The sequence below is a fragment of the Camelus ferus genome, chromosome 10, assembly GCF_009834535.1.
Source record: "Camelus ferus isolate YT-003-E chromosome 10, BCGSAC_Cfer_1.0, whole genome shotgun sequence".
Lineage (NCBI taxonomy): Eukaryota > Metazoa > Chordata > Mammalia > Artiodactyla > Camelidae > Camelus > Camelus ferus.
In genome coordinates this window covers 15,396,716-15,410,003 of record NC_045705.1, presented here as the reverse complement: position 1 = coordinate 15,410,003, position 13,288 = coordinate 15,396,716, and the positions used below count along the sequence as shown (strand labels likewise).

Here is a 13,288-nt window from a genome sequence, read left to right as displayed (position 1 = left end):
GTGAGCCAAAGATAGAAAGGAGCATGAAGAAAGGATTGGGCTTCCCAATCCTCCATCCCTGTTCTCTCTTCATTTAGAAGAGATTCATTTTAAACTATTTTGAAAGTTGAGGATTTGTATAAACATCTCCTCACAAAAAGCTTCTGTCACTTATTGATGAACGTTTAAATACCATTGCGTAAGCTCATTTAGTCTTCATAAATCCCATATTCTATAAACAAAAAAGTAAGGTCTCAGAGAGGTGAAGGATATTATAAGTATCTTTAGCAAGAGGCAGAGAAGGAATCTGACCAGATCTCAGTAATTTCATAGTCCAGCCCTTTAAGACTGCTTGTAATTTAACACAATACTTTATGGCAGGTTTCAGGGTTAATATCACCTCTTCAACCCTCGGGTCTCTGCCCAGGAGTGTCCTAATAATATTTACGGGCCAACGAGGAGAAAGACTCGTGGTATAATTTGATGACTAAGCCGAAGCTATTTATATCATCAGTCAAGTAACTCATTCCCCCGCCATAATAAGGAAATTCCTCAAAATAATCCTGTTTCTACACTTGATTACGCCTCAAAGCTGCTACACTGCATTGTAACATGCACTGTATTTCACTGTATTCTGAAGGCTAATATATTTTAATAGATGTAAAAGTGGGCATTTGGGGTCCTTCTACATCAGCATTTCACAGACATTTAAAATTTATCTATTCAGACAAAATAGAACGCTATTACTTTGATGTTATCACAATTCATTCTGTTCTAAAGATTGTTGTTGTAAGAAAGAGCACAAAACCTCCCCATCCAGGATTTTACCTTTGTTTTATTCTGTGTTTGGAGAGGGCAGGTAAAAATGGAGGTTCTCTTTATTGAATAACAATAAAACACACCTTGGTCTTTGGGTAGCCAAAGAAGCTAGAAAGTTATTTTTGTCCTCAAAAGCCTGTACCATCAATAACGTTTTAAGAATACCGAGAGTCTTAGTATGTTGAATTGATTAGGAGTTACTCCACATCTATTATTTCCTTTAGTCCTTACAGCTGTTCTTGAGACCTACAGACCTGCCGACCCCCTCTCAGAGAAGTGAAAACTGAGGCACAGAAAAGGTGACTGACTTACACCTGGGCTCACCTTTAGTGAGGAGCAGAGTGGGAAGTGACTCCTCACCTGTCTGATCACCAAGTCCCGACCCCTAAGAACGAGTCGCACTACCTCTCTGTCTTTCTTCTCTGTAACTCTACAGAAAGCCAGTTTGAAAATTAAGAACTCACGGGTATCCCAGTTCCATGAAATTGTTCCATATTTGCTTCAAAAACATGATAACTCCCATCTGGAGGCAGAGGTCTATCAGACAGCCGCTAGGATGACACTGAAACAGAACGACACGGGCAATAATGATCCGACTTGGCTTAGTTGGTTTAAACATCCCCACCTTCAAATCACATAGCCAATTCTAAAGCCAGGTCACCCTACTTCAGTGCACAAAGGAAACTAAAAACAAGGAAGAAATAGCACGTATGAGGATACTCGATATCGATAGGGAAGTTTTCAGTAATTATATTGGAATAGTGATCAAAATTGTAACTGCAAGAACAACAAACCTACCTTTTATTGAGCACTTACTATCTGTCAAGCCCTGTGCTAGGCATGATCACATTCAAAGAAAGCTCTGGAATACTATATATCTATTAACAACCAGGAGACAGAAAAGAATATTTACTTCTGTGACAAAATGCTCATGCTTTTTTAAAGTAAGCATTTTATCTCAGAATAATTTTAAATTTGTAGACAATTTGCAAGGATAGTACACAGAGTGCCCATGCACCCCTCCCCCAATTCTCTCCATGGCCCCTTACACGACCAAGGTACATTGTTAAAGCTAAGAAACCCACATTAGTATATTGCTATTAACTAAACTCCAGACTTTTTACTTAGATTTCATCAGCTCCAGGACCCAACCCAGGATACCGCTTAGCATTTATTTGTCATATCTCTCCCAGTCTCCTCTGGTCTAGACGGTTTCTCAGATTTTTCATATCCTTAACAGTTTTGAGTATTGCTGGACAAGCAACCTGTGGAAAATCCCCCAGTCTGGTGTTTGCGTGATGTTTTCACATGTTTTCCCTGGGGTTGCATGCTCTGGGCATGGAGGCAGATCACAGAAGTGAAGTGCCATTTTCATCATGTCCCGACAGGGCTACACAATATCCGTGTGACACCACTATCGTATTAGCCCACATCATGTGGTTAATATAGTGTGTGCCAGGTGTTTCTACTGTACAGTTACTCATTTTTCCCTTTCCCTATTCTTTTTCTTTAGAAGTGAGTCACTAAGTCTAGCGCACTCTCAAGATGAGGGGAAGATGTTAAGCTCTAGCTCCTGAAGAAGGAGTGTCTATATACAATATAATATATTTTTCAGTGCTGAAAGCATCCCACAAAATAGTTTGTCAGTATGAGCCCAATTTTGCCTTCTCTGTGCTCCTTTGCTTTTTCAGATGTTCAGTAAGAGCATTAGAAACCCACACAAACAAAAATGTGATTACAGTGAAAATTGCAGTCAATGTGTTTTGCTTGAAAACCTTGCACTATAGAAGATACTCGAGTAGAAAAGCGTGGGTCTTTTTCTTTGGAAATGGGTTCATGTCCTGCTTGTAAGGATGATGGTTTCTAAAGCTTTGATCTACAGTTTCTATTTCTGTCAAATCAGTACCAGTAGGACTTCAAAAGGAACAAACACTTAGGACACAAAGAGCCTGCTTTTCTGGTTCCAGCCCAGTAATTTAAAACTCCCTAGTCTGAGCCAGAGAGAGAGTTTGCCAGTGGTAATTTTCATTGTGTTTCAATTCTCTGTTCCAAGCATGCTCCTTCTTTCTAGGATGAATTTAAGATACCCCTGAACTCTGCCATATATATACCATAAGTGGGTTCAGTAGAATGTCTGAGGCAGAATAATTACTAAGCTACAGAGGCAGATCACAGATCACAGCATGCTGAAACTCTTCATTTTCACAGAGAGATTCAAAGAGGTAAATTAACTTGTCCAAGGTCATGCAATGCTAACTAGTGATGTGGGAATGAAAGTTTTGGTCTCCTGTACCCTAATCCCCTTGCTCTTTTCCATAATGCTAAGGATGAATTCTATTTACCAAAATGTGTCTGTTGCCTTAAAGGGCTGGTTTAGCAAACCATGTTATTATGTGGGAAGAGAAAAGAAAATCATCATAGAACCATGTGACTGGATCACTCTTCACAATGTTAGGCCAAAGTGGGGACGCTGGAGGACAGGCCATTTATAATTTTGTTAAATTTGTGCCTTTGATGCCTTTGTGACTTACAGGGCAGAGAAAAGGATACAACAGTTGCAGTGGGTCTGCCTCCTCACATAATGATTCCCTTGAGCTAAATCCTGTCCTTCAATACTCTAAAATTCATTTGGCAAAGAGTCTATATTTAGCATGCTTAAAAGGCATGGATGAATGTTCAGGAGACCCAGGCTTTCAGTCCCATTGCACCAGTCAAAATCCTGTGACCAGGGACAACCCAAAGCTGGGTGCCTTCACAAAGTTTTCCCATTTGCTCCTCATGAGAACCTGGTGAGATGGGTGTTGATGTCTCCATTTATAGATAATGAAGCTAAGTAGTGGACAGGACTATCAGACTCCAATACCCTTGTTCCTTTTACTTCACCTATTTTAGTATGTTTACTCTAAATCTAGTAACACGTGTAAGCCAGCAATCATTCAGCAACCTCGTGTCAGAATCAATGTCCATCAGGTTCGCCATTGTGCCTGTATGCTATCCCAATGGTGGCTGGAAAGCACAGTGATCAGAGCACAGACTCTTGAGCTAGACTACCTCAGTGAAACTGACATCAAACTGATGACTTCATCAATTTATAAGTCTGTTTCCATAACTGTAGGCAAATTATATAACTTCTCTAAGCTTCTGTTTCCTCATCTGTAAAATAATTATAATAACAGAATTTTTGTGAGGATTAAATGCATTAATGTATGTAGAATTCTTAGAAACAACTGCTGGAAAGTGCTGACATATAGTAAGAACTCATTATATATTAGCTATTATTAACATTTTTATATAGATTTACATATATGAGATATTATATAGCACAGTATGAGGGAAGCCCAGTTTAGCCAGCTTATGAATGTTCTAAATAAAATTGCAGTATTTTTTTCTTTATTTATAATGACTACCATTACTTATGCCAAGGATTTTACATGCATGACCCAATTTAATCCACCTACTGCAGTACTACTGAGATGGTTATTCTTATCACAATTTGCAAAAAAAATATTGAGACTTAGAGATATTAAGATCATGCATTTAGGTGGGGCAAAATTAGAATGTAAACTGTCAGACTCCAAAGAGAGAATATTTGTTATATATCATGGTTATATTCTTTTCTTCAAGACTGTTAACACCATCAAAGAAAAGAAAGGAACTTCTCCATTTGCACACCCCATGTTATCCAGCAGAGGCCTAGGTTAATATTGGTCAATAAATGCTTGCTGTATGCTTGAATTCAGAGGGTCAATTCTTATTTTCCATCATGTCTACTTTTTATATCTACATGTCTAGGATTTCTAGGGTCTATCACAAACCCATATTTCTCATTTCACTGATTTTTTCAAACTGAATGGTCCTTTGTTGGAAAATATATCCACTATCTGCATCATACATACTGTGGGAAATGTCTAAGATGATTATGAAACATTTTTTCCTGACGCTAGGATTATAATTATTTCCCTGGGACTTTCAAAGAAGAAGCATGAATTCCAATAATTTCCCAATTAAGAGTAAGAATACTCAATGAAACAAAATCATTGGTGCTGGCAGCCCCTAAAACGGCATTGACAGGCAGGTCGACTTGCTGTGACCGCTCTTGTTCCCCACACTACCCTTCCTAACTGCAGCTGAACACTCCTGGGAAAAAGCAAGCCGTGCTTTTTTTTACCCAACTGTATAGATGCGCCTTTGAGAAGATACACTCATACTTCTGGGCTATGAAAGAAAACCACAAGTCTGATTGGAGGACTTCCCAGGGGCCTGGGATTACAGAAGGCCTTGGTCTATCTTTGGCCAGTGGAAGGGTACCCAGGCAGCTGCAGAGACAGAGCACTGATAAATGCCAGCAACAATGGTAGAGTCCCTCCCACAGTCCAGGGGTTGTGCTTACTGTGTTATGCAAATCATCTCTTATCTGTTAATGGTTTTGCAACCTAAGTATTACTACCCCGGTTTACAGATGAAAAGACAGATATTCAGAGAGGTTAAATTAAGGGCAAAGAAGGAATAAGCAGCAAGATTAATAGTTGAGCCCAGTTTTCTATGATATAAACCACATGTTCTTGGAGACTTTAGGCTTTCTCCATGTATTCCAAACAACTTTTATAAGACTCTGGGGAGACAACATTAATAAGCAATCCCCTGAGTTTTGGGGGACTTTTGCCTAGAGGCTGGAAATGCCTCTATCCTCAGATTTCTCAGGTAATCTCTTTTAGCCTCTCTTTAAATTATGACCTCCTACTAATGCTGCCATGTGTTAAACTGGACTTTACATTAGAATAATTAAAACAATTTTGAACTAGACAAGTAAACAATCTGACAATGACACAGAGTCCAGAAATAGACACTATTTCAAGATGTAGGATGTAATAGATCTCACAATCTAATTTTGCTGAGTAAAAAATGTGTTATTTACTAAATATATGGCTGCCAAATGGGGGAAAAACTTGATTACTGCTTACACCAAAACAAACAAACAAACAAACAAAGACTCCCAATGGACTGAAAATATTAATATTTTTAAAAACAACATTAGTTAAAAATACAAGGGTAAGTTTTAGTTTCCTGAGTGGAGAACACATTTTTTGGCATGGCACAAATTCTCAAAACCATTAACAACACCAATATTTTGATTAGAAAATGCTACAAAGTTTTGTAAAAAATGAAATATATAAAAACAAAATTTTAAATATGCAAGAAAATGGGAAACATAGCTGCAGCAAATTTGAAAGATTAGGGCCTGATTTCATTAGTTTATAAATTATGAAAACAGAAAAACAGTTTAATGAAAATGTACAGGAATAATATATACACACAGAAATATAAAATGTCAACAAAGATATGAAAAATATTTTCTAACTCACTTGTAATTAAAGGAACTGAAATCAAAATGAGATATCCTTTGGATTAATATGTTAGTATAAATTCAGTTGTTTTTCTTGGCAGAAGTCTGAGGAAGTAGACTCATACACTACTGGTAGGGGCTGACATTTGGAAAGAAAGTGACAATGCACAATATTCTTGCCCTGTGACACAGTGACACTATTCCTAGACATTTTGTTTCCATAACATATATATTATAAATCCATAAATAAATATAAGACTTTGAAGATATACATATATATTTATAAATTGGTATTTCAAGTAAGATTTCTTTTAGACTAAATTTTCCCTGCTTAAAAGGGAACTCCACATATTTGAAAGTTTGAAAACCCATGTGAAAGATAATAATTCTCCCCAAAAGAAAAGAAAAATTCCTGGAGCTAAATTTTTGGACTTTGTTAAAGGAAGAAATGGTTTTGGTAGAAAATTTAAAAGAGTGGAGGTCAGGATCTTGCAGTTTAACCTTTAAGTTTAATCTTCTTTCTGCAAAGACTTAGTTTCTTAATTTCTGAACCTATTGGAAGTCTTCTTTATCAGAAATACGCCTTCAGCACATCTGAAATCCCCTGTACCATCTTTTCTTTCTCTCTCTTCCCACCCTCTCTTCCTCCCACAGTCACTGGTCCGTATCCATGCCCATCCCCACACCCACCCTTACAGGATTACTTACTTCCTCCAGTCTCCACCGGTTAAAAAGTTTATTGTACTTTCCTGGGTGGCCTACAAATCTGTAAAAAGTAATTTTAATTCATTAGCATTCATATGGGGTTGGCTGAAGAACATTTACAAATGCATTACACCAAGTGCATGTGTGGGTAGACATCAGTGTTCACTGGTGCAACTTGTCCCCAAACGGTTGACGTAGGCCATGCTTACACATCAAAGGCCCTGACTTGAAAAGGAAAAATGACGTGTGAAGCCAATACCAATGGGCTGAGAAAGTACAGACAAACCAAGCGAACAAAATTTTCCACTTTCACTTGTGGAGTTTTAATGTCTTACTGGCCCGGTTAATGAATATTAATATAATGTGCCAAATTGTTCAAGGTGTTTCTAGCTTCTGTCTGTTTCCATGACACCGGCTGGAATGTTAAGCGTGTGGCAAACCAGAGCCAGTAGTTTGATTTGCCATATGTTGTGCTACCTCCACCAAGAGAAACCAATATAGACGGTAGAACTGTTTAACATGCTTCTTTTTCATATTTTGCAGCAAAGTTAGGGGAAAAAAATTACCATGATAGGTATAAGTGGTTACACAAAAATTATTTTCCTATTTAACAAAACCATTACCGATGACTGGAAAGTCATAATTCAAACCAGGTATGGCACATAGGTTTTATTTGTTTATGCCAACTTTAATTGAGAGTGGCAGCTAACAGCACTGTACTGAGAAGTGTTTTGATTTGAAAAAGCATGTGAAGATCGACTGGGGCAGTTTTCCCAGGCAGAGGACAAGACTTTGCCACCTGTGTTAACAAACTGGCAGTGGGACAGTTGACATTCTTTTTCACTTTGCAAAGATAATACGTATTAAGTTGACTTACCTCCCCAAAAAGAAAGCAATATAGAAGATAGAACTGTTTAAATTGACAAACTGGAAGAGGAACATCTTTAGAGCAAAGCTGTTTTCCCATTCAGATTCTGTTCGAGGATATTCTAAAAGGGACAGAGGGTGTGTAAACACAGATGAGATGAATGACAAAAAATATGAATACAGAATCAAAATTCTCATGTTCAAATTCTGGTTCAGTCATTTACTAGTTCTATGAGGCACTCAGTGTCTCTGAGTTCTAATGTCTGCATCTGTAAAAATATAAAGGCGAACATCTGTTCCACAGAGTTGATGAAACGATTCAACGAGATAATCTTTAGACTTCTCCCACAACTACAAAAGTACAATGCTCGTTATTAATATATATTTTCAGGATTCTCTCTGCTATTTTCATTTAGCGGTAACCATAAATAGTAGAACAATCTTTCACCCAAACTGGCTATACTTGATACAGGGACCGAAACTGTCCACAGAGTTCCACAAAGAAGGAGTATTTTGCATGCAGACTGAAGCGGAACGGTGAAGAGAAAAGAGGGCTGCATCACCACAAGTGCTCATCTCGACCTTACATCTAATTTGCTGATAATCTTAGGCAGGTCTCTTCACATATTTTGCAATCAGTTTTATAATCTATCAAATGAATTTAGACAAGATGATTTTAAGAATTCTGTCAACTCTCACATCTTATGGTTCTGACTTTTTAAACAAAACGAAACAAAACAAAAACTGGCCAGGGGCTGCTCTGGTGCTTCCACAGCAATCCCTGGGCTAGGTTTTAACATCCAAACGTGTTCACAGCCCATTTCTACCTTCTGATAACTTTAGGTCTTCGACTGCATCACTTACACTCTTGAAGTAAGGCTGCAGTATAGCAGAGACTTTTCCAGCTAAGGAGAGAGACTGGATGGAGATTGACAGCATGCACTGCAGCCCTATTCCCACTCAGTATCCAAATAAATGACAGAAAATAAATATGCACATCTAATATGTAGTCTAATGTAATTGAAATCTTAAGAAAGGTAGAAAATAGATGAGATCTGACCCAAGGAAAAGATAGGTCAAAATGTATGTAAAAGCAAAAAAGCACAGAATAAAGAAGGAACAGGTCTTGGGGAACTCCAAGCCCAAAGCAGGTGGATGCCAGAAACAGGAGGGATCCGTAGGGCACCTAAAAGGGTCACTGGTTGATGGACACCACTGAGAGCAGTCAGGAGGGTCAACATTTCCCAAAAGGTTTTGATAGGTTGTGTTTTCACTACTGTTGCTTTTTAAATAATTGTAAATTAAGCACAAAACTTATTTAGAAATGAGAATGTGGATTTTTTAAAAATCCCATGTGTAAGATTGTTTTTGGTTCTCCATTTCTAATTTTATTGCATTATGGTCCACAAATGTGTCCTGTGTGATTTCTACTTTGGGACAAAAAAGGTACAACTCATTTGTGGCCAAATTACATGGATACATTTTGTCATTGTATCAGCTGTCTGAAAAGAATATTTGTTTTTCTGTTGAGCATAGAGTTTATATACATTTTAAAAGAATCTTGCTAGTTGTGATGTTCAGATACTCCATATCCTGGCTTATATTTTGACTATGGATTTGTCACTGCATTTTTGTATTTCTATCATTTTTTGCTTTCTATATTTTGAAGATTTGTGAGGTATATAAAAATCATGACTATTCTATAGACCTGGTATATCTTTTATTAGTATGAAGTATCTTTTTGTCTCCCTCAAATATATATTAAATTCTAATTTGCCTAATATTAACATGGTGACAACTGATTTTATTCACTGTTTGTTGGTATAGATGCTCTTATTCCTGAATTGTCCTTTGTTTGACAGAATAAAAACTCTTTTCATCAGTTGGCTTAATTTGTTTCTTGGAATCCAGGTTGATTTTTATAGTTAATTAATATTATAGATAAATCACAATTCATTTTTATAGATAATTTATTATTTGGAACAACTGACAACTATCCTGATGTAATCCTGAATAATCACAAAACTAAACTGAAAAAAATATTTTGGATCAAATATGATACATTTCTTCTCTAAAAAAACTCAAATGTGGCAGAACTGAAGCTTTGATTTGTGTATGTGTGTGTGTGTGTGGTCTTTGAAAATAAAATATTTGGACAAAAAAGAAATCAAAAAACAAAGTTAAAAATTATTTTAAATAAAACAGTGCGTGGTCTCTTCTAGAAAGTAAAACCTAATTTCTAATTTGAAGCACAAATTTGCAAGTCAAAAATTATACAGACTATAATGTCATACATTTATACAAAAATACATGCAATAATATATTATTTTAAACAAATATCAATATTTTTATTAATTCAAATTAACAGAGTTCATTCACTATTAGTTAATAGATATGAATCCGCAAACATTATGGTATGAGTTATAGGTGTAAAAATCAAACACCAAGTGAAAACTTTGTTTCTCCTGACACTTAGCACAGGTAACAGTTCTGATTCTTTCTTTTAATTATGCACCCTTCCCCAAATCGCTTGCTTCCATCTTGGGTATAAAGTACCTTAAAAGTAAGTAAATATAAGAAATCAGAGCTAGAAGAAAGCTTTGAGACAATCTAGTTCAAGTGCTTTGTTACCCAACTGAAGAAAACTACAGCTCAGAGGTATTACAGAAAGATGCCAAAGGTCATTCCCATTAATGGAGCACCTGCCATGTGTCAGACAGCCAGTCTACAACAGTAATGAAACAGGAACTATTTATCATTCTCATTTTACCAATGAGGAAACTGGGGCTCAAAAAAAAAAAAAAAAAAAAAAAAAGAGAGAGAGAGTGAGGAGGAGAAGGAGCAGAGAAAAGAGAAGAATGGAGAAAGAAAACTTGCTCAAGATCATGTAATTTCCAAGTGAAAGGATCACTTAGCAGCAGAGCATGAACTAGGGGCTAGTTCTTTCTTCGACACATGTTACTTTTGTTGTTACCTGTAATTGTAAATACATTGCAAGGGAAATAATGTATCATAATGGAGTGATATAGTTACTGCACCATAGTAACTATATGTCTGTCACATCTGAGTTTCAATGTTACTTATTTATCTTAATTATCTTGACTTTCTTATTCATAAACTAAGGATCCTACTGTCACAGAATTACAATGACAATGAAACAAAACAGTGAGTAAGAAGTGTTTAGGTTAGCACAGTGCCTGGGCTCTGGTGAGTTCTCAAACAATAAAAGATCGCTGCTCAAACAGCTCTATAATAAAAATTCTGTTTCCCAAACTGGGGGACAAAAACTTAAGTTTGAAGGAAGAAAAAAAAAAGATATTTTCTGACATACAAGGTCTTGAGAAACTGACTTTCTAGGTAGCAAAATAAGAAAGTAACTCAAGGCAGAAGAAACATAGGATCCAAAAAGTAATTGAGAAAAAAAAAAAAAAAAGTAAAAGGAGTTCCCACAGCGCTGGTGAGAGGAAGTGCAGGTGCAGCCGAGCAAAACCCAGAGGGCAAGCTACTGAGATTGGGGCAGACAGTGCATTCGGGAAGAACAACTCTAAGAAGAAAGTAAAATGAGCACAATACTTGGTGGTTTTGAACGTGCTCAGAATTCAGAGTTACGGCAAGAAGCTTGGGATAAATTAAAGAAAGTACGTGTAGACAATTAAGCAAAAAAAGTGCTCTTATTCGCTTCATGAAAATATAAAAGCTGTATAAGAAAGGAAGCAGTCACAGAACACACCACGCCTCAGATGTGAGAGCAGTTCTACAGATAGAACGATGTGAATCCTGACTGTTCATTTTGCTAAAACTGCTGATATAACTACTTTGGAAGGAGGAGAAATGACAGTCCGTGTATAACAGTCCGTGATGGAAGGGGAAGTGTGAGGGGACAGGACACTGCACGGAATAAAGACCTAAGTTCTTGTCTCTTAAGATGGGAAGGCAGTCGCTTCCCAAACCTGGAATATTCAAGAATGGCAGTAGTAGCATGCTGTTTAGAAAGAGGGTAGAAAATAACAAAAGAAATTGGTAAAACTGCTAAAAAGCAGTCCCCGGGGATACAGAAAAGAAGAATGGGTATTCTTTATAAATCTTTTAATACTCTTTTGCCTTTTAAATCGTGTACATGTAGTATAACACTGATAAAACTAAACACCAGGGGGGAAAACCCAAAGAACTGAAAAGGTAGGGGAAAAAAGCAATCTCAGGCAGGGAAAACTAGGCTGGCTACTTTCTAGTAAGAAGACTTGGTAACTCTATACATTGCCTCTCTATAGTATGCAATGTAGTCCAATTTCCTATGCCACTTCTTTTTATTAACAATTATGTAACTGAAGTTGATATTAAAAATGCTAAATTGCATAAAGCAACTACAGACTGATATTCCCATGCTATTCCCTTACAAGGAGTGAAGTGAAGGACTTACCTAAATTAGTCAGAAGGTAAGCAATCTTTTCATAAGCCTGTAGTAAGAGAAAACAAATACTGAATGTGATTTTCTTTTAGAAAAGGCTGTTATTTACAGTATTCAAAGAAACACCTAAAGTATATTCTACACAGTAGCTACATTTTTAATTAAGCAGAAGCCTGTTTTAAATCTCAGTATGTAGTGCTTTACGTATGCACATAAACATAAAATGTATGTAACAAAAATATGTTGCAAATATACGTGTGTGTGTGTATACACTTGATTTCTGCAATAAGAAGTCTTTTCTTGTATCTATGTTTATTTCCATTTAATAAATAAAAAAAAAAAAAGACAAAAAAAAAAAAAAAACCCAAAGACATTCAACTAGTCAATGGCTAACCTGGAATTTGATAATCAAATTATATGTGCTTTTTACTAGAATAGAAGGCTAAATGGAAGTGTGACTTCTTTCCTATTGACAAAGAATTTTCCAAACTATGACACATAACAGTGGGTAAAACTGCATTCCTAAAAACAAAATTGGTTCAGTCATTATCTAGAACAAGCTTCATAGTCAAATCTGTTGAATCTATAAGTAAGTCACATGTATAATAGAGTTTTATAACATTTTTCATATTCTGCCACCTTCTCCCTGCCCCACCGTACTCTGTTCATCACTCATACAGACTCAAGGAAAGAAAACATATTTCACTATATTCCAAGTAAGCACAGTTAGAAATATATATTTACTATGGACAGAGGGTGGTATGTGTTTGTGGGTACAGGCATGTGCATGTGAATATGACTATATGACCCCAAAATTCAACAAAATATTCTTTAGATTATAAATCCCAAAAACCTTGCCTGTTGCCATGCAAAATCAAAAAGTAGGTATCTGGATACTTTAAAAGTTGCTCACCTTCCCTGACTGTTCTTTCAATAGAACTATTGTGATTATTCATCTTAGCCGTGATTCAACCCACCTTTTCCTGAGATCTAAAGTATTATCTTGAGACAGAAAGATTATACTGAGGACAATAGTCTCATTCTACCCCAGTGCAGTTTTTTTTAACTATACACACAAGTTATCATTTTCAAATTTTAGGACCAGATTAGCTTGAATTCATGAGCACCCAAGTTATCTGGGCTTTGTTCTTTTCCATGCCCTATTTGTC

At 36.5% G+C, this 13,288-nt stretch overlaps 1 protein-coding gene across 2 annotated transcripts in view; it reads right to left on the bottom strand.

The window, feature by feature from the left end:
- ANO3 (anoctamin 3) overlaps positions 1 to 13,288 on the bottom strand; it is a 360,516-nt gene that overhangs the window by 22,787 nt on the left and 324,441 nt on the right. For both annotated transcript variants that reach the window (XM_006195091.3, XM_032488381.1), the window contains 4 exons: positions 12,132 to 12,168; positions 7,725 to 7,836; positions 6,851 to 6,908; positions 1,263 to 1,360 (listed from right to left, as the gene is read on the bottom strand). In XM_006195091.3, the coding sequence (XP_006195153.2) occupies positions 1,263 to 1,360; positions 6,851 to 6,908; positions 7,725 to 7,836; positions 12,132 to 12,168 (305 nt within the window). The remainder of the gene's footprint in view (positions 1 to 1,262; positions 1,361 to 6,850; positions 6,909 to 7,724; positions 7,837 to 12,131; positions 12,169 to 13,288) is intronic.